We start from the raw sequence: 20825 nt of genomic DNA, 5'->3' as shown, positions 1-20825 counted from the left end.
AATTAGATGCCATGCAATCCCAAGTAATTCCAATCCACATAATCTAGCCCTTTTTAATTACCTTTAGCTTCAATTTATAAACTCTGATCAGGGGATTTATTAGGGTAAATCTTGCAAGTTCCAGGTCAGAACCCATTTTGCCTTCAGAACTGATCAAATCTTTGCAGAAGGACTGAATTCCAGCTGGTTTGAGTTGAGTAATGAGTTCTGATGTTGGCTTGTCCTGAAAATATGAGCATTTAGTGTTCAGTGGAAGCCTCTGGGTATTTCTTGCCTTTGGTATTCAGCACAACACATAATAAAGATTGGATAAAGTCTAATTTTAAAATGTATTTTCAAAGCTGTAAAACATCTTACCTTTACATAATGTTAATACGCCTACACAGGTAAAAATCACCTTTATCAGAGGCAGATAATATATTAAAAGTATCTTGAACATTTCCTCTGTTCCTACATTCATTTTACCTCCTTCAGCTGCTTTGAGTTTTTGCTGGACTAATGATCTATATCCCTTGCAGTTTTAGATAATTTGCTAATCATTGGGCTGAGGAGGACTTTGAGATTCAATTACCTGTTTTTTCCTCCAGCTGAACGGACACAAGGAGGTTTAGACACAAAATCAGATTAATGCAGCAGAAATAATAATAGCAATTTTATACAAATAGCTTAGTTTGCATTTAGAGGAAAAATGGGGAAGCTTGCTAGCTTAAGAAAATCATTCCACCTGTGAAGTATACCAACTGTACATCAACTGCATACCTAGAGAGATAATAAAGTGAAATCTGATTGCAAAGTTAAAGCGAAAAGAAGGTAATGACCAGAAGACTTAGAAGTTTATTTAAATAATCTCTGGTGTAAATATAGATCTTAGGCCTACTGTCAGTCAGGGTCAATAGTGGATCTCCTTATTGGAGGTTTGTTTTTTTTGTTTTTTCTTTTTCACATCTATACAATTTTTTATTTTCAAAACTTTATTGTGATCTTTTTAATATGCTGTTTTCCTGGTTTGATGGCTTTCAGATGAAGGCAAAGGTTTGACCAGTATTGTGAATTTCTGTTGGGTTATTGGAGCTCTGCAGACAGAGAAACAGGTGGCTGAGAAAACAAAGACAATGATCAGCCAGCCTGAACACATCTTCTCTGTGGATTTGTTACCTTCAGACTGACGATGCTGTGCATTGTATCCAAGATAAGAAGAAAGTGTAATGTCAAGTATTTTTTCCTGCAAACTATCAGGGGTGAACTATTTGTTGGCGGTTGATTACAACTACTTGCCACTTTTTGGACTTTTATTTTCTTTTTGTAAATACATTTGTAGTTGTTTCTCTCTCTCTCTCTCTGTATGTATATATATATATATATATAACGAAAATTAGTTAATCATAACAACATCCCATCCACTTAACCACATCTACATGTTCACTTACGTACCACTATGTGCACAAACATTTTATTTGGTACCCTAACCCTCTGACTTAATAAAAACAGAAAGCTATTGCTGAGGTAGAGTCGTTGTTTATGAATACTACGCTGAGTGACAGTTTGGAGCAGCAGGAGTGTGTGAGAAATCAGTTGTGCACCAGCATCTTTCACAAAGGCTGGGTCAAACCTGGCAGGAAGCGCTTTCAGAAGATAAGACACTATTGGATATTCTCCACACATATACACACTGAACACACATCTACTGGAGATTATAAGAAGCATGCTGTCCAGACAATCTTATGTAATTGATAATGTAATCTGTCAATAATGTACCTGTTTAGGTAATCATTTTTCCCTTTGGGGTCAGTACAGTATGTTTACATTTTAAATGTATCTCCTGTACTTCTCTGACCATGTTTTATCTCCTTTTGTTTAGAACCAGCTAGGTCACTTCCTCACTTAAGATAAGTCAGAAAGTGTTAAATTTTGATAACCTCAAACATTTTGATCTCTTTAAAATTCCTGAACAGGATTATTACAGACATAACACAAAGGAGGCAATCAGTAATTCTCAGTAGTTTGGTGTCCAGGACACCCTCCACATTTTAAATAAATAGTACAGTAAACAGCCACTGTTTGTACTCTGTTATCTAATAATTTTCCTTGCTTATTGATGGAAGTCCTTGAACCATTCTTGTGGAAAATGCAGGTGTTCTTCATGAGGCTTTAAACAAACAAGCAGCAGTGGATCCTATTGTGCCCACGCTTTTCTTTTTCATATAAACAAAATAAAGGAAAAGTTATGGATTATTTGTTTTTTTATGTTGAAATAATTGGAATTGCACGTGCTTTAACATAACTTTCAATCTTTCCCCTAGATATGTATAAAGATAAATGTGATCTAGATCTGCAAACTAGACTGTAAAGATAAATAAAATAAAAGCCAATAACTCTCAAATAGAAATGTGTTGTGTGGTTTTTTTAAGTGTGGTGTGTTTTTGTTTTTATTAGAAAGAGTCAAGTTTCTAATATGTAGACAAATGTCACAATAAAATCAGCAATGGGTTCTGATTTGTGGCGAATGTTTAGCTTTGATCTGTATTTTAGTGCCCTCTTGTGATCAGTGTTTGCACTTTCATGTATGTCGGTAACAACAAAACCTGAAACCTTTTTTTCCTCACATTTTAAATTAAGCCAATTTAGTTCATAGGGATTGTCAATATTCCACAACTTTACTTTTTTTTTTTTTGTTTAGTCTGTCTTTCTACATCTGTAGATTACAGGTCCTATGATGTGAACACATTTAGCCAGAATTCTAAATCTTTGAAAATCAAAATGTCAAAAATTACATGAGTTGTGTATTTGACTGTTTAATATTTGCACTTGGTTAATCTCTGAGTCAAATTAGGAAATAAATTCTGTACATTAATTAATCAACAATCAACTGGACCCATATTTAGGATTTTACTGAGATCCTAAAGACATCGCGAACAAGCCTGACCAGTTCAAAGTTACGCACTTATGCCAAATCCTGGTGGTGAGAGTTCAGTGAATGTGAGGCAGGGTAAACATGACACACTTGACAGGTCACAGGGAGACACACACACACACGCTCTAATTTACTGGACAAACCTGGAGTACCAAGAAAGATCCCATGCATACACAAGCAGAACACCCAAACTCAACTCAGAAGGGAACAGTCTCTGAAAACCTTGAAAATTCTTTTGTTGATTAAAAAACATACAGTGTGAACTTGGAAACCTATTGTTAAACAGCACCAAACAGAAGTTTACAGTACGTCCCTAGGAGTTTTAGTCTCACGTTTTTGAATTCCTTTAAGCTCATCTATAGTTGTCTCTGATCCAAATTTTGTTCTAGTCTTTATCATAAATTAGACTGGCTAAGCCCATCAATAGACTATATTGTGGAATCCACCTAAATCACATTCTATTCTTCAGTTTCCTGTTTACAGTTTTAAAGTTTCACTTTATATGACCTTCTTTTTGACTATTGTTCATTTTTATTGTGTTTTGTAACAGAAGTAACATCCACAACAGAAAATATGCAGTCCAATATGAAAATCATATTTTTTTTAATTACAATCCCCTGAAGTGTATTTTGATGTTAGGTTTTCAAACCTAAAACCAAATGTGACAGATATAAACAAAACGAAACAAATTCTGTTTATTTGTACATGTTCAAAACAAACTATTACAGCACTTGACTCATTCTTCTCAGTTATAAATTAGGTGGAAACTATTCAGGCATGTTGTTGCATGGACTCCAAGAATGCACTTTGTGAAATGAGTTTGTTTACTTCATCTTCATATTGACTTGAAGTGTCCTTTCAAAGAGCCATGAGCATCAGCTCTTTCACTGTAGATTCACTTCAGGCATTTTATTGCAGTCTGCTGTCACATTTCTCTCTGATCTTTCAACTCCATTCGATTTCATTCCTGCTCAGGCTGCTTCAGCTGTAACTCCAGAGAAAAGCCTTTTTGTTCAAAATGCTGGCCAGTTTACTGTTAAATGGCTGATAAAACTGACTGAGGAGGTTCCTGGTTGCTGGCAGCATGGGACCAAGGATCCTGTCTTTCGCCCGGCGCGTATTGGACATTGGACGTTTGGTCAGCGATGCCTCCACTTGCTCTGACAGCGGGCCTGCAGGGACAGTGGAGAAACAAAGAGCTAATGAGGATATTTTATAACGAATGACACACAAGCCTTCCCAGAAACGATGGATAGATGTCACATACCCACGCCGAGAAAATCCAACACTGTCTTGAGAGTTTTTCTGAGGTTGGCTGCGTAGTCCTCCAGTCGAAGAACTAGAATCTGCTCTCTTTGGAAAATAGTCAGCCAGTCCAGGACAAAAACAAAGTACATTCCCAGTGTGAGTCTCACCTGTGAGCAAAAACCAACATAACGCACAATAAGAATCCAGAGGTGGGCTGATATGTCAGGATAAACACTTTAAATCATATTTTAAATTAGCTTTATGAAGAAGTCAGCTCTTTAAGGAGAGTTAGAAGAACATTAGTAGAGAATAAAGCATCTGTGCTGCATATCTGCATAATTAAAATCTACATCAGTACTGTAGTGCTGCACTGTTTAACATCCTTCACTGCAATAATCATGAGCATTCAGGGTTGATTTGTGTCAATGCTTGAAAGGCCAACCTGTGGCCGCAAACCCTTTTAAATAGTTAATGGAAGTACAATATCTTCATGTAATTTGCATTATCCACAACAGGAGAATTGGGATGTTTCACTCTAAAGGCAAGACTGTTTTATCTCAGTAAGTTCAATATTGAAAAATACAAGAAGTGCTGAACTCTACATGTTTTAGTTTCTACCATTAAGCCAATTAATAATCCGGCACTGTTAAAATAAAGCTCATCACTAAATTAATGTCATCATCCTTTTAAATTACAAACCAGAAATTTAGTATTAAAAGACAATCTTTGTTTCTCAAGATCAGTTAGGTTTATTTATTATATTATTATTTCAATATTATTTCAATTTACTAAATGTCAGAATAATGTGTGAGAGATTTTTTTTATGAAGTTTGATGAAAGTTAAAACTCAGTTTCATCAGTCCTGGCAGAACTGATGAAACTGAGCCAGTTTAATAGCTATGTTCACAAACTGTCTATGAGATTGAGATCTGAGCTTTTTGGTGACTCCTTTAAAATATGGACTTTATTGTCCTTAAGTCACTTTGTAACCAATTTGGTTGTACTATTCGTCTCCCAAATGGACCATGTGTCCATTTGGAAGACTATTTGTGCCAGAACTGTAACTTCCTGACTGATTTCAGATTCAATATTTCCACATAATGTTATTTCCTCATTATGCCAACTATCTTGTAAGCAGCATTGTTAAAGTGTTGCTGTAAATTAAGGGCCTTAATGCTTATGCTGTAGCACACTGAGTCCTCCAGAGGTCACTAGAACATCTACATATTTGTCAGCTCTTTATGTCCCTCTAGAAAGGAGTACTGATTTAAATGGGATCTCATGGTGATTTATTAATCTTTCTCCTCAAGTGATCTTATGATGGCTTTACAATGTAGCCAATCTTCCAAAGTAGCTGTTTGGTCACCAACCATTTGAGACTGAAAAAAGGAGGAGAGACCAAGGAATGAGTTTGATAAATTAGAACTTATCAAGATGGAAAGATTTCTCCTTTCAAAGCAAGAACGGCTTCATTATATTTCAAGCTGGGGTTGTTTGTTTCTTGTTGTTGTTGTGTGTTCTTGGAAATAAATTACAAGGCAGACAGATAGAAATATTAAAATATAAATGATTTTTAAACAATTCTTCAGTGTAAGTAAATATTGCTGTAAAAGAGGGAAAAGATATAAGGCATCTAAAAAGCGATGCAAGGACATAGCTGACCGGCATGGCGTTGAAAAGGCTGGTGTTGTAGACGCATGATCGCAATGACCTCTCAGAGAGACAGGACTGAAACAACTGGACACACTCAACCACCTTCTGATGAAAATCCTCTGCAGACTTATTGGCCAAGGTAAAGTACAAGTAGTCGGAGTAAAGCCTGAGGACACAATAAACTGAGTTCTGAGAAAGCCGGGCATTAAATTGCACTGGATGCAGGGACAGTTTATTTTTGTTGTCATTTTGAAAAAGATCTTTATAATGAAGGAGTTTGTTTTCACCTCTCAACTGGATCCCTAAGCATTATGATGATGTTGGCGCCAGGCTGGACTGCGTGGATGAAGTCTTGAGCTAGGAACGGCGGTTCTGTCTGCTCCTCGTTTCCGTGGAGATAACTCCAGGCTTGATTGTCCCACAAAGTCGATGCGCTGGCTTCCCCTGTGAATGACACCACAAAAAGCCCGAATTACAACACATTTTAAAGGCAATTCAGAAAAATGCAATAAACTTTTATTAGTGTCTATTCACTCCAAAATGGTAAGTAGTGTAAAAGTTCAATAAAAATTCCAAAACGCAAATCAGTTCAATAATCAGTTCGCTGCAAGGAAGAACAAAGTACACCCTGACTCAGTGAACTGTGGAACCACCTCCAGCAGCAACTTGTTACTTATTTTCTCTATGACATCATCAGTCCTCTTGACAAAATTGCTTCAGTTCATTAAGAATTTTATCTCTGAATGCCTTTTCCAAAATCCCACAGCTTCATATAAATCCAGTTGGGGTGTGAACTTTGACTTGGGTGTTACGACATCTTGATTCTGTCTGTTTTCAGTCATTCTGTTTGTTTCTGTTTGGGACCTGCAGGGCGGGGCTGGGGGTATTTTTCCACAGGAAGAGAGTTAAGTGACCGGACAGAGCTTATTGAGAGTCTGTTCACACTCTTACTGCTTACTTTGGCAGACCTATTGTACATTATTAAATATCCCAGCTAATAAGGAAGATTTATTTCTTCAATAGTTTGAGTACCTCTATTCATTTCCAATGAATACAAGGGCAGAAAAGGAAAGCAAAATCAACCTTCGTTGCCCAGTAAAACTAGATCTAAAAATAATCTATATAGATCCATAAACTACTCAGTACAAACTGATAACCTGGAAGAAGAAATCTGAAATACTGCATTTGATTGAAAGTGTTTAACATACTTTTTACCCAGAACAGCAGCAATACTTCCTTGCTGTCTGAACAACAGTAAAGTGTTGACCTTCCTATTAAAATAATCACCAAACATGCTAAGCTGAACTTGAGTTCCTACATTTGAATGTGAGACAGAAAAGTCTTCTTGACTATTATGTGAAAATTTTCAAAAGAGATTATAGTTAATATTTAAAAAAACAAGCCAGCTACTGCTGAAATTCAGTGAGGTTGCTTTTAAACATGATGATGCTGTCTAATGTAATCTCTTAAAAAGCAATATGCTAAGTACTATTCTTTTCACCAGTGCTTTCAACTAATGTGCTCTCATTTTTTTGTTGATGAATTCAGTTTTATACTCCCCACTCTTCTGCACTCACTGTATATTTTTTTCAGTTTTTGCCTTACAGTCTGTTTTCTGATTTGCATGCAGTGCAGGGTTGCTTTTATGTAAAAATCCCTCAAATGTATTTCCATTTGAAACTGTCATCCCACTTTATTTTTTTAACTAAGAGTTTTATGTGACACCAAAAGTTAGAAATAAGTGTGCCTCATAAATTAACTCTCTTGTGCTGCGTGTAAAAATAACAAGAAACTGGATTTAAAGCTTTGCCACCAAACAGTTAAACTCCTGAAATTTAAAAGGCAAAATAATGAACACATTCTTTTAAAATACAACCATCGCCAACTTTTACTAATTGTTCTCACCCACTCACAATGACAATGCTGCCACAACCCACCCCCACACACACAAGCCTACGCCCACACATGCACACCCATGCACACACACACATTTTTACCTGTTATGATCTCATTTGCAATGTGCTCTCCAGATGAATTTCCACTGATTCCTACTTGGATGTTGATGGCTGCCAAGTCAAACAGATCCAGGTAATCCTCTATCGGAAAACGCTCCTGGAAGCCTTTTTTGAAACGGATATAACCTGCAGAAGGAAATTTAAAACAGCCCTCATTATAAGCTCATGAAGGAGTGCTTTTCCATAGAATGTCTTGAATGAACAAACCAAGCTTTCTTTGTTGTACATCTCGAATGGAGGCCAGTGAATATTGTCATCCATTATAATAGATTTGACCAAATTTATGGTCAAACCACTTAATTGTGTTGTGGATTTTCTAATAAAGTGCTGAATTTTCCACCAGACACTCAGAGTTAAAATAACTTTCATAATAATAAAACCTTAATATTGTCATCTTCCTAAAATAACGTTTTATGACTTTTTTATTTTTATTTTTTTGTCAAAAGTGATTTAGGCAAAAAACTTTTTTGTCAAAGAATTACTATTACTCTGGCAATAGCTTAAGTCTAAAGATTTTGTAAAGTAGCTGCGGAAAAGGTTATTTGTAATTTTTTAAATTATTTGTTATACTTATTAAAAAAATGTTTTTCTTTATTTAAATTTTAGTTAGGTTTCTTACACTGTAGATGCATCTTGTCAGTGAAAATGAAAACAAAGAAAAATGAAAGCTGACTCAACTGAAATATTATTTAAAATTTTCAAGAATCGAAAACTTGCAGGACTGTTAAAAATCAATCAAAGAAAAAATCAGGATGCGCTGATTTACTGCTTACATTGCATATTTTGAGCTTCGGCTTAAAGCTGCCTCTGACTTCACTTTCAATAAATATTTCTGATTTTTAAATCCTTCACTGGTAAGGCAAACTACTACTAGTTCAGCAGTCAGGGGCACCAACTGTCTTACATATTTTTATTCACATTCCTTAAACTTTTTCCAGACTTTTACACATTATGTATTTTATTGGGATTTTAAGTGACAGATCAACACTTACATCATGAAAAACAGAGAAGGTTAAGGATAAAGTTGTGCTATCAAAAAAACAAACAAAAAAACAAAAGCCTCAAGTAGAACTGTTCAGTCCATTGTCTGAAAATAGAAAGAGTAACATATGACAGGCCAACTTAAACTGACCGGCTGCCAAGTACAACATTAATCAGAGAAGCAGCCAAAAGACCAATGGTAACTCTGAAAGAACTGCAGGCATCCATGGATCAGGTGGAATATCTGTCAACACAAATGAGCTGTTTTAAGTTATAAAAAATTAATCACCTTCCCCTCATTTCAGTTATGAGTTATTTTGTGTCAGTCTATCACATTAGATCCCAATAAAATACATTGCAATTTGTGTATAACCTGACAAAATGCAAAAAAGTTGAAGGACAATGAACACTTTTTAAAGGCAGTGCTTAAAATTCTGGGAAATATACATTGACCATTGCTTAACAACAAATGTTAAGCAATGTGTAATATTTTCTTTAAGAATCATGCAGTGTTGCTTTCCAATAATTGTTGAACTGTTATTAAAATATTTTTTTCTGCCATGTAGCTCCGCTGCAAATAAGTCACACATTACGACATCTTCATTGTAAAGTATGACCCCCGTACTATAAAGATTTTATAACTTGAATCTCACACCACATGACATGTATGAGTCCTCCATGATTTTTGAAACCACACAGCTGCAAATGTTTGCATCACACTTCCGGATCCAGATCATTTTAGCCTTACCGAAGCGTTTCCTGGTCCACCAGTGTGGCTCCTTAATGGTGTTAAATTTAAGCTCTGGAAGCATCAAGAGTCTGTGAAACAAGTCTGTCGTGCCACACTTTGGCTGACCGATGATGTAAAAGTACGGCAAGCAGCGCAGGCGAAAGCGTTTCCCGTCTATGTCGCACACATTCTGGTGGAATCTGGCTCTCATGTGGTCACACACGTTCTTGAAACTCTTGGAGCGGAGACTGAAGCGGTTGTTCTTGTACGGGTCCGTGCCAATATCACCGGAGAGCTCCTCGTACCAGCATGGGCTCTTGATGTGGGGCAGGAAATGGCGAGGAATCACTGAAAAGAACTAAAGAAAAGAACATAAAAATGGGGTGCAGGACTCTGTTTTTCACTGTGTCATATGCTGACTGCAGGTATGATTTTTTTTTTGTGGCACTGTTATACCTGAAGTCATTCCACAATCACATCAAAACATCAGTCATTCATAATTATGGGTAATATTACAGGATTCTGCAGCTTTACCCCAGATGAATCATCACCTGCTTGGCACTGTCTGTCTAACCGTTTTTCACTTTGATATATGTCTGACACATAACACAAACTGATATTTAACTTAATGACTCGCACGTGTTGCAACATCTGTCATTGGTATTTCTACAAACACTGCAATAGTCTGGGTTGTACATGGAAACTTATAATGAGGCTGTAATGAGCAGAGAAGCATTAGCATATTATACCAGAGGGTATTACAGATAAGCCTAAACCAACACTTAGAAAGTGTATGTCGCTTAGAAAAACAGGTCATTATAAGCTTCATCAAACTAATATTTACTGCAAAGATTATTCCAACGTGAAGCTGCTGTCAAGTATTTGCTTGCCGCTGTGATTTGCCAAATGCTGCAAAAGTTTTCATATTCCTTGAACGTTTTATCACATTTTGTCAAGACAATGAGATAATTAGCCAGAGAAGGAGCCAAGAGACCCATGGTGATGCTAAAAGATTCAGATGAGAATCTCTTGATAGTCTTGCACGCCACAAATCTGCCCTTTATATAGAAGATGTAAAGAAATTCATAAGCAAGTTCATTTGTAGTTTTCAAAGTTGTTCAAGTCAGATGAGTTGAAATTGTAACTTTTTGACACACTTTTGGGTGGTAGCATTCTGGCTGGAGCTAAATACAGGGTGATCCTGGAAGAAAACCTGGTAGAGGCTATAATAGACTTGAGTCTGGGTGCAGGTTGACCTTCCAGCAAGATATTCGCTCTAAACATGATTCCAGAAGTACAATGTAATAACTAGTTTGACACATCTTGTTGTGTTACCATGGCTCAATTAAAGTCCAGACCTCAAACCAATTCAGAATCTGAGGTATGAGTCAAAGATTCAGCTACACAGACACTCTCCAGCCAACATGACTGAGACTGAGCTGTTTTGTGTGAAACATTTCAATATCTACATGAACAAAGCTGGAACCAAAACATTACAAAAGTATTGATGTTTGAGTCCTGAAAACCATTTAATGGCATAATTTCTGAATTTCTAAAAAAAACCATGTGTACGTTTCCTTTGATTTTAGAATCGCCGTCTATTTTCTGTTGGTCAATCACATAAGAACCACAAAAATATGCTCAGGTTTGTGCCTGTAACATGGCAAATTGTGAAAAGGTTCAAGAACACATTCACAAGGCTCTGTGCAGTCTGCTCCTATAATATTAACAACATCTTTAGTCATTTACTTGGCTAATGTACATAAAAATGTCTCTCAGACTTACACGTGGGTCTGTGTTGATGACGTCCTTTTTGTCAGGTACCTTCCTGGACGTATTCTGCTCATTAGAGTTGATCATCTTTACCAGGGTTTTCAAATCTATAAAGCCCCTGTCAAGAGAATTTTCAGCAGTTGTTGCACTGGTCATGATAACCACGGGTCTGAAAGGATGGGGGAAGGCAGAGAGCAGAAGTCCTTTTCTGTCCCACATCAGGAGGTACGAAGCCATGATGAGAAACGTCAGCACCAAGCCCAAAAGGAAGCTAACTACTTTGACTTTCGAGACACATGTCAAGTTGATTAAACACAACAGTGGGAAACCTTTTATGTCCAGACCTTCAGGCATGTTTGTGTGCCTGAAGTCCACAAATGTCCTGATGGATCTTTTCCCACAGTTGTCAGTCAGGGGCAAGTTGTGGGGCCTGTAGCTGTAGTCGGTGTGTGTGTGGCTCCAATGTTTGCTGTGTTTTAGAGACATGCTGACGCAGAAGTGGAGCAGCAGGCATGAGGAAAACGAAGCCAGGGAATCATTTCCTCAAATAGGTAGGGTTTCCATAGAGGTGCTTGTGTTTACACACACATCCTCATTTGTCTTCATTTTATGTCGATCCATCACTAGCAAAAAAGCTCCTCCTGGAGAACAGAAACAGGTGTTAAATGTATGGCTTTGAAACCAAAAAGCAACATTAGCTGCCTAAAAGTGCTTCAATAAAATCATACATTTCTATAACAGGAGTCACCCCATAAAATGTTTGAGGTTACCTTCAGAGTGTGTGTGGTCTGCTATGTAAGGACCAGTTTCCTAATGGAGAAGGCTGTACAATGCCCACAGAGTCTGGCTCAGTGGTAGGAGTTTCAAGGATATAAGTGTAGTTTGTTATGTAATGCCAAACTAAAAACACTCCAACACTCTCATACTCTGCACATCTGAAAGGTCAACGTTTTATAACAATGAGGCTTAAATTTGGTATTGATACAGGAGGGTGTCAATTTATCTCCACTATGTCCTTATATCAAATGGACATAGTGAAAAGAAGCAAAAAGTCCATACAATCATGTGCGAAGTTCAGCAAAGAGAAGTAGAATTTAAAAAAAAAAACTTTTTTAATGTAATAACTTTAAATATAATATTTTTTTCATTTCATCCGCAAGTCATTGGTAAGCATATTTTTGTTGACTTGCATACTTCTGAGCTTACGGATTATGTGATTAAGTTGGTTCTTATGTATTTGTTCATCACAATTGTAAATTGTCTTGTTGTTTTTTTGGAACACAATATCACCACAGTTATTAAAAAAAAGAACAGTATACATAATGCCCATCATACAGTCAGGGGTCATTTGCAGCTAATAAAAATGTTGCTGAATATAGTTATAATGTCCCCAAATTAGCAACGTCATGGTGACTATTGTTTACCACATACATGCAGCTGTGACCTGGTGGGAAGCTCTGACAGTCAGCCCTCAAAGAGCAAGGGAACAGTAGCCATTTTTTACAACTCTTTGAAAAGGCAGATAAGATCGGTGGAAAGATTGGTCTCACATATAAGTATCGCCTAAAATTAAGAAACCTGGTGCTTTTGGAATATTGCATGAAGGCATTTTATATCATTCAGACCTGTAGTAATACCTAAAATACAACATTTAGCTCAATTTCAGTTTTTTTTTTCTTTTTTCGCAAGACCTTTCTTTCTTGACTTTAAATGCGAGACAACTGTAAAGATTGGGTTACTTAAGCCAGATCTGAACTCATATGTGAAAAGGAGGTTGATAAAAGTTATGAAAAGTCACATAGAAAGTGGTTACACACATGTGCAGATGTCATAATGGGATAGCTCAGGGAAGATTTATCAGGAATCCATGCTAATATCCTCATGCCTGTATGGATAGCTGCTGGGCCTGGAGGAGAACTTATTTCTGATCCCTCTAGAGGTACTAAGGACCTGATTTAATGAAATATCAGTGGACAGAAATGCCCTCCTTAAAATGACACCGAAAGCCACTCATAATAAAATACTTCAACTTTTTACAGTGGAGGTGTCTCTGATAGTAATCCTAAATTCAACATCTTTACCTCCTACAAACAAAGCTAACTAAAATATCAGAAAAATATTTTATATAACAAAGCAGAGGAATAGATTCAGAGAAAACACAAAATGGCGGGTTGAGGGATGAGCAGTATAAGAATGAGCATGAGATATAACCCTGAGATTTATTTAGTATGAAAATTGATCTGTGACAGGAAGCAAAGAAAAGATGGGAGGAATGAGGTAAAGTCACATCAAAAACCTAAAACAAAAGAAAACGTTGCACTCCTGTGCATTAAACGATAATGTCCTAAAACAACTTGGCATCTGGATTGATGTGGAATCAAAGTCAAGAGAAAGCCAGAATGAGAAACAACTATTTTATTTTTATATTAAATTGGACATTTTCACTTGATATTTTTGTATTCTAAAGATACAGAAGTGACAAAATATTAAGGGCATTATGTTATATAACGTCAACATTGTAAAGCAACAAATTACATTACATGATATTCTTATAAGAACTCAAGTTAACACATACTATATTGAGTAGCTTATCTTTATATATTACAAACATGAACACTACCGTTCATGTGCACTTCATTCATATTTTGGAGCTGTTGTTTTTTGCATTGCACCTTTTTTCCCACAAGACTTGTTTTTTTTTTGTTTGTTTTTTGGTTATTTTTTTTCCTACCATGATTTTGGGACCATTTTGTTCTGGATGCTGCAAAAATCTCTGTGGCTGAATCAAGTATTCATAGTGGCAACCAGCCATTTTCTGGTCACTGTCCTGCTGGAACAACAATCCTTCTAATTTTCAAGCCTTTATTCCCGTTTTTTTCATCTTTGTCCCTTGCTATCCTCAAATTGAATAGCCTAATTTAAATCTAAATGCCTTAACATCATGTTCTAGAGTGATGCCACAGTCACCGTTTTGGAGGGACCATCACAAAGCCTTGATCTGAATCCTATCAACCCTTAATGGGCAAAGCTGAAAATGCATGTGTGACCCAGGCAACATATAAACACGTTTCAGGAACACCAGTTCTGTCAAGAGAAATGGGCCAAAATTCCTGCCAACTAGTTTGAGAAGCTTATGGAAGGAAAGCAAATACATTTGACCCAAGTCATACAGTTTAAGGACTATGACTATTGGACAAAAACTATTGTTTTTGACTATAGATCTGTATTATTTAATCAAATGTCGCCAACTGAGGTTCCATTTAATTATTAGTAATGACAACACCATATCAATAGCTTGCAGCTGTAAAATAGAAAAATGATGGTCCTCATTATTTTTAATCAGCTGTGGATCTTCAGACTCTAAAGCTGAGATTTGGAACTGGCCATTTAATTAAACTAATGATCGATATCGGTTTGGCTCTCTTCTGCACTATGCATAGGAAAGGAAGAATATACTCATAGTTCTTGACAATGGACATAAGTTTGACAATTAATTTAGCAGTATATGTTCTGGTTGTTAAGATGGGTACCAGCTATGGCATTAAATGGGAAGTTAAAGTCCTGCACGATGATTAAACATATGCAGACAAGGGGGAAAAAAATGGACACAAGCAATCTCATTATATATTTGACCCTCCATCTTGCACTCATGATAACATGATGCACATCTCATCCTTCCTAGACAGCAGAAAAATGGCACTGATAATGAGGATTTGCCAACACAAATGCTGCAGGACATGTAGAGGTGCACAATTTTACCTTCGCCATGCATCATAAATCGGTAGGACTGAAACCTCTCAGAATGTGAAGGGTTTCTCATGAGGATCTTTGTTAGTTAAACAGAAGAGGCAATCAGAGCCAGCACTCTGCACGGTCACACACATACACTCCCCTGCCTCACTTGAAAAATGTTTAAATCACGTCCTTATGTTTACAACTATGTAAGCACATCTTGATCCGTTGCAGTACATTGTGTGACTGAAGCTTGGCTGCAGACCATGGAAATGGGAGGCAAAACAAAATTTCTAATGCTACTAAAAGAAAGAAGACTGGTCAAACAAAGATAGATGAGGAAACTGAGGTAATCATAAAATATTTTCTGTGTGGACAGGAAATATGTCAAAAGTTAAAGTAATGTGAAAGAAACAAAATAACAAAGATAATCCTTTTTTTTACAGGAAATCTCAAACTGCCCTGAGAGCACAAACAGCTCAGTAAACCACCTTAATCCATCGCTCCGTGCTGGATTATTGCTCCAATCTCTTTTCACGCTCCGCAAAGAGAAAAAAAAAACTTAACATAGATTTTCACACTATTGAACTAGCTGGCTGTAGAAGCACAAAAGTACAGTCTCAACAAAATGGACACAAGCCTTACAAAGGATCATATTAACTATTTATAACCACAGTCCACAGTGACATCTGGAGCACAGATATGGTGTTTGTAAAAGTAGAAGTAGATTTTGCATCTGTGCGTGTCAGTTTATACATAAGCTTTCAAATATTTTTGTTATAGTCATGCGTCATTTGGTTTGGCGAAACTTTAAAATGAAACATTACCTTAGAGGTAAAGGGAAAGTGTTGGGCAAATACATATGGCAGATTGTGTGTCAGTCTGGGTGGGCAGTGCAGAATGGTGGATTTATGAGGGCTGTCCCGTTTTTAAAAAAAAAGTTTGTTTTGATCATAATACACTAACAGCCTTTTCTATACAGCAATTTCTCAAAGAACTCTGGGTAAAAATAGAGCAGAAGCTAAATGAACCAAGTGTAAAATCAAACAAGAATTATAAATGAAAGATCTTCACAATTCTAACATCTAAAACAGATGAAATTAATTGAATATGGTGCAGATTTTGCTCCATATCCCCTGAATGTGAATTGGGAACAAAAGTGTGGAATTCACAAATTTCAGTGGATGCTATTTCATATTTATGGATCATTTAACAATCTGCCCATGAAATTTGAACTGCCCCCTCCTCTCCCTGCTGAGTGCAAAGATAAATATTAGTCAAAATGATCGTAAATGAGTTTATGCAGGCAGTTTGACTCTTTGCACAGTGTGACTCAGTGAAGAAAGTATGGACTATTGTTGCAATAAATAATGTTCTCATAGTTCTTTGCTCTGATATTAGAGAAGAAGCTGCTTAAATACCACAGTGGTGCACATGTGCAGTATAAGTGTGGGAGCAACTGTGACCTGTACACATGTTCCCATGCTGAGTTACAGTACATCTCTCTTTTAGGAGTGGATCGGCTCAGCCCTTGAAGAAACAACTTGTTAGAACAGTTTAGGTTTTTCTTTCTATTGTGTTAACACAAGCTGTTAAAACAAGACTTGTAGCTGCAGGTCTAGAATGAAGAATGTTTCACTTGAAGTACTTCTTGATATAACAGAAAATATTTCTATGTGCTGGTGACTCATCCTTGCAGCGTTATAATTATAGTAGCACCTCGAATTTAACCAGGATGAAATGACTTAATCGTACACGCAGTTTTATTCAAGATAGTTTATGTTATCTTAAACAATTTGAAGTCAGCTGAATTTAAATAAAATCAAGCAAATAAAACCTGTGATGGTTTTAGAGAAACAGTGCTCCAAAATGTGACCCTGAAGATGCATAAAAAAACTCTTAGATTCGTAAAACTCTTAGATTTCAGCCCCATAAACACAGCACTCATAATCTTAACCATTGCATTTCAGCTTCTCTCTGTAATGTTTGATGATTAATAAGATCAAATAATCATGAAAACATTCAGATCTCACATATAATTTAATTAAACTGCAAATTGTTTTCCAAGTTTGTTTAAACCGTATCTCCATCGATTGTGAAAGTGTTCATAGCTGAAATAAGACATCGATACGCCACTCCTATTGGTAATCTGGTAAAAACTTACTGTCCTGAAATAGAAGCTTTGGAACACTGCCATAATGTTTCTAAATCACTCATCCCTCCCAAATTCCAGCACCTAATGAATGGGGGTTTTTTTTCCACAGAATCTCTTAGTTCCATTTGTGGTGGACCCCAGCATCCAGGCCAAACAATCTAATTTGGCACAACTTATTCCTTCTTTCTTATCATTGCTCCCCCCGTTATATAAGCCTTTCCAGACAAGGCCCTGCCAACAGAAGCACTGCTTTGACAGCTTTTCAGCTTAGGCATTTGTTCCACAAATCCTGTGTAAAGGCTCTCCACCCAGCGGACCGAATATGCTGCAGGGCTAGGCGCAGTTGAAGTTTAACTTAGGTGTGTGAAGACTTATGAACTGTGAACAGATGCTGTAACTCCCCCCACTGGATCTGTCTCTCTGTTCCATTACATTAAGGGTCAACTCGTTCCCTCTCAAGCTGTCAGTAAATAGGCAACTTGAGTGATTTAGAAGCTGAACTGGAAGTTCACCAGAAGGGTGGAACTGTGTAAAGGTCACCTGCCTACCCGTCAGAGCCTCTGCTCTGCCGTTCAACAGAGGAGGAAGAGCGAGAAAGTGACTACAGGGTCAGACAGTAACAGTATATGAAGATACATTTGATAGGCTACGCGATACTTGTAAACAAGTATAAATAAGTCATTTGTTTTCTGGCATGCACAAGTATCTCGTTTCACTGTGTCCAAAAATGCAAAGATACATTTCGGTGTATTTATATGTATGTATTCATAAATAAATTCATAATAAATATTCATAAGTTTATTTCTTTTTTATATATATATAAAAGAGATAGGATTTCCCTCTATCTTTTCTTCTTCTGGTGGCTTTATTCCTGCTCTGTCCCTGGAATTTTTTGCTCAACATCGACATCTGGTGTTTAGTAGAGTGACTGCAATGAGTATAAATCATAGCGATAAACAGTCACACTGCAACAGTAATGCTACCAATCCTTTATTCCATTTCACTGCTATTTCCAGCCTTAACTTGTTAAAGTTTTAGTCATGTGAAAAACTGTGATTCTTCAGTGTTTATTTCACACAACCAGCTGGTCTCCAGATTCAGTTCTAAATATTGAAACATGTTCAACTGACTGCAGCTGAGATGTGGCTCCCCCCACAAACAATCAAATTTTTGTACCATGCCTATTAGTGATGGATTATGGGAGACTCTGGCAAACTGGAAATCGTGGGAAAAATCAGGCAAAAAATGTTGCAGAGTCTAATGAAGTTAGCAGAGACAAAAGGAGAAATAAATAGAAAAAATAGCAAAAGCAATGCTGACTGGACATACAGGGTAGAACATCTGATACATTTAACTGTAAAGTTTGGAGCCCGAGTGGATGGATGCTGAATAAGCTAAAGTTTAAGGGTCAACCTTTGGAAGAACAAAAAAATATGAGTATTCTCTGATTCAAGAACATTAAAGCAATATACACTGCTCAAAAAAATAAAGGGAACACTTAAACAGGTGTTTAACACTTAAAGTGTTCCCTTTATTTTTTTGAGCAGTATAAATATCTTTGGGTAGGGAATTCATTTGAAAAGCATTAGTTTTTCTTCATTGCTCAATGGCTCTGCAGTTTCTGTTGCTGCAGTTGTGTGACAAAAATTGAATAGTTTTGTTCTCAGCCTCTTATTGTCACCCTTTCTTGTCACAACCCTTTGGTGAACTTTTCAGCCCCCTGTCCAGGCGAAGGTATTGTGTGGTTGGTCAGAACTTCATGGGCATGTTGGTTTGTGCAGAAAATGGCTTAAGGTATTCTTCCAGACTTCCAGAGACGGTTTTTCAGAGATCAGGGTGGATAGTTTTAAGGACCAATTGTCCGAGGCCTGGAAGAAGGGCATACTGTTGGACCAAAACACTGAGCTCCCCCTGCTCTGTTCTGGTCAGAAGCTCTGTTTTTTGGCTTCCAATAACATGGAAAGTACCTGATGTCCTGCAGCTCGTCAGTCACTATTTCCTCCTTCTTCTCCAAATTTGTGAACTCATAATAGTTGTTCTTCTGTCCATCATCGCTGTGTTTACTACACTGTTGTAAACCACAGATTATGATAAAGCACCTTCACGGATAGTGCAGTGGGAATCGTTTCACAGAAACTATAGTCTCGGTAGAGTGTGTGCGAAAACAAACGTCCTGCAACCATATGAGCGTTGCCAACTGTGGCATCAACCCACCCGTGCTGGGCCCTTCAGACCTGATGAAGGTTATTTACTTGGATCTCTTTGTTCCATAATGTTATTTGGGCAAAGAATGGCAGTTGTTTGTTATTGTAAAAAAAAAAAAACTAAAACACTTTTATAATTTATAAGAACACCGCAAATGTCCAAAATGACACACAGGTAATAAGGAAACAACAGGAACATATCGAGTTTTTACGTGTGTTTGTGTAGGAAGGTATTAAAAATGGATGTTGCTGAGCCATAAACTTTAGCCAACCATGAGTCTGCTTATGGTTGACTCATAACAGAGTTGTTTGCGTGTTACAGAACTCCAGTAAGTCTACCCCGTGGAGAAATGTCACAGAGATATTCTCCAGCTGTTCAGAACTGGAAACAGTTTAACCAGGACTTGCTTTTAAACAGAACTGGAGGCACGTAGCTCACCTTTGATCAGTTTGCAACGATGCAGTATGTAGGTGACATTTAATGCCCTCACGCTTAATCAACTAAATACAAAAGAATTACATTTCTACTCATAACCTATTAAATAACAAATAAATAAATAATCATAATAATAATTGGGTAACCGTTTTAAAAATCAGGTACTTCATTGTTTTTGTAACCCCCAACCCCCTTCAAAAAGAAAAAAAAATTAAGCAAGGAAAAAATACATACATTGTCCGTGTTCGTGATTTAAAACAAGAAAATACTCACATTGGAGTTGGGTCGAGTTTATACGGCCGCTTTCGTGCGATTAACCCAATTTGAACTGACGGTAACGACACAGTCCGCCTATCCCCAGTGCAATCCGCGTTCGTGTGGGCAAACTGCGAAACGAGCAGCGACGTCAGGAGCGTCTCTCCATCAGACCGCGAGCTCCGAGGTCCGCCGCGCGCAGCTCGGAGGGGAGGCGGAGAGAGCGCGCGGGGGGAGCGGAGACGGAGAGGCGAGGCGGGCGCAAGAAGCAACGTAGGAAGAACAAGCGGAACATCTAATAATAATATGGAAGCTTTCAGTGAATGGGTTTCATGTTTGAAATGCATTCTTTCACCGAGCATCAGGCAGATTTTGGTGCTGCTTCTCCAAACCTTTAGGCTCATGTTGATGAATGTTTTACAGTAAATACGCACAAAAATGAAGGTAAATAAATACGTGTTTAGTGTTTTTCAGAACGAACTCATCCACTCATCCTGAAAAGTGCTGGATGAGAAAAGGGTTCTTGTTAAAGTTTATTTGGGGAGACGCTTTCTCGCACTGGTCCAGTTTTTACCTTGGTGAGCTCCAGCAGACTTTATTAGCTGAACACTGAGAGAGTATGCAGTTCATCATAGTTTGCCATAGACTGCAGTCAATATCCTGCCCCAAACTATGCAACCAGTGTGTTAAAATAAAACACATTTAGAGTTTTGGTTTGGAAAACGTAAGGAA

General features: G+C 37.3%; 1 protein-coding gene across 2 annotated transcripts; it reads right to left on the bottom strand.

The window, feature by feature from the left end:
* Window positions 1-3490: 3490 nt before the first annotated feature.
* Window positions 3491-20281, bottom strand: LOC116713849 (carbohydrate sulfotransferase 15-like). 2 transcript variants are annotated; one of them, XM_032554131.1, is made up of 8 exons: window positions 20112-20281; window positions 11324-11952; window positions 9557-9896; window positions 7810-7953; window positions 6100-6256; window positions 5822-5978; window positions 4179-4326; window positions 3893-4083 (listed from the first exon to the last, which is right to left on the bottom strand). In XM_032554131.1, exons 2-8 carry the CDS (start codon window positions 11795-11797, stop codon window positions 3893-3895), a joined length of 1611 nt encoding a protein of 536 aa, XP_032410022.1. In that variant the 5' UTR covers window positions 11798-11952; window positions 20112-20281. The 2 variants fall into 2 exon arrangements, with proteins under 2 accessions (XP_032410023.1, XP_032410022.1); XM_032554132.1 differs by lacking the exon at window positions 20112-20281 and having other exon boundaries at window positions 3491-4083; window positions 11324-11797.
* Between the last annotated feature and the right edge of the window lie 544 nt (window positions 20282-20825).

This window comes from Xiphophorus hellerii, chromosome 22 (genome assembly GCF_003331165.1).
Source record: "Xiphophorus hellerii strain 12219 chromosome 22, Xiphophorus_hellerii-4.1, whole genome shotgun sequence".
Lineage (NCBI taxonomy): Eukaryota > Metazoa > Chordata > Actinopteri > Cyprinodontiformes > Poeciliidae > Xiphophorus > Xiphophorus hellerii.
The sequence above is the reverse complement of the archived record's forward strand: the minus strand, read 5'-3'. Positions and strand labels throughout refer to the sequence as shown.

Bases quoted from the DNA above. Each gene is read 5' to 3' on its own strand.
- LOC116713849 (XM_032554131.1), bottom strand. From the start codon at position 11,797: ATGTCTCTAAAACACAGCAAACATTGGAGCCACACACACACCGACTAC. The intron at 6,257-7,809 runs GTAAAAATGTGT...TGTCATTCACAG, and splicing joins TGCAAATGAGATCATAACAG to GGGAAGCCAGCGCATCGACT. The intron at 4,084-4,178 runs GTATGTGACATC...CTGTCCCTGCAG, and splicing joins GTTGGATTTTCTCGGCGTGG to GCCCGCTGTCAGAGCAAGTG.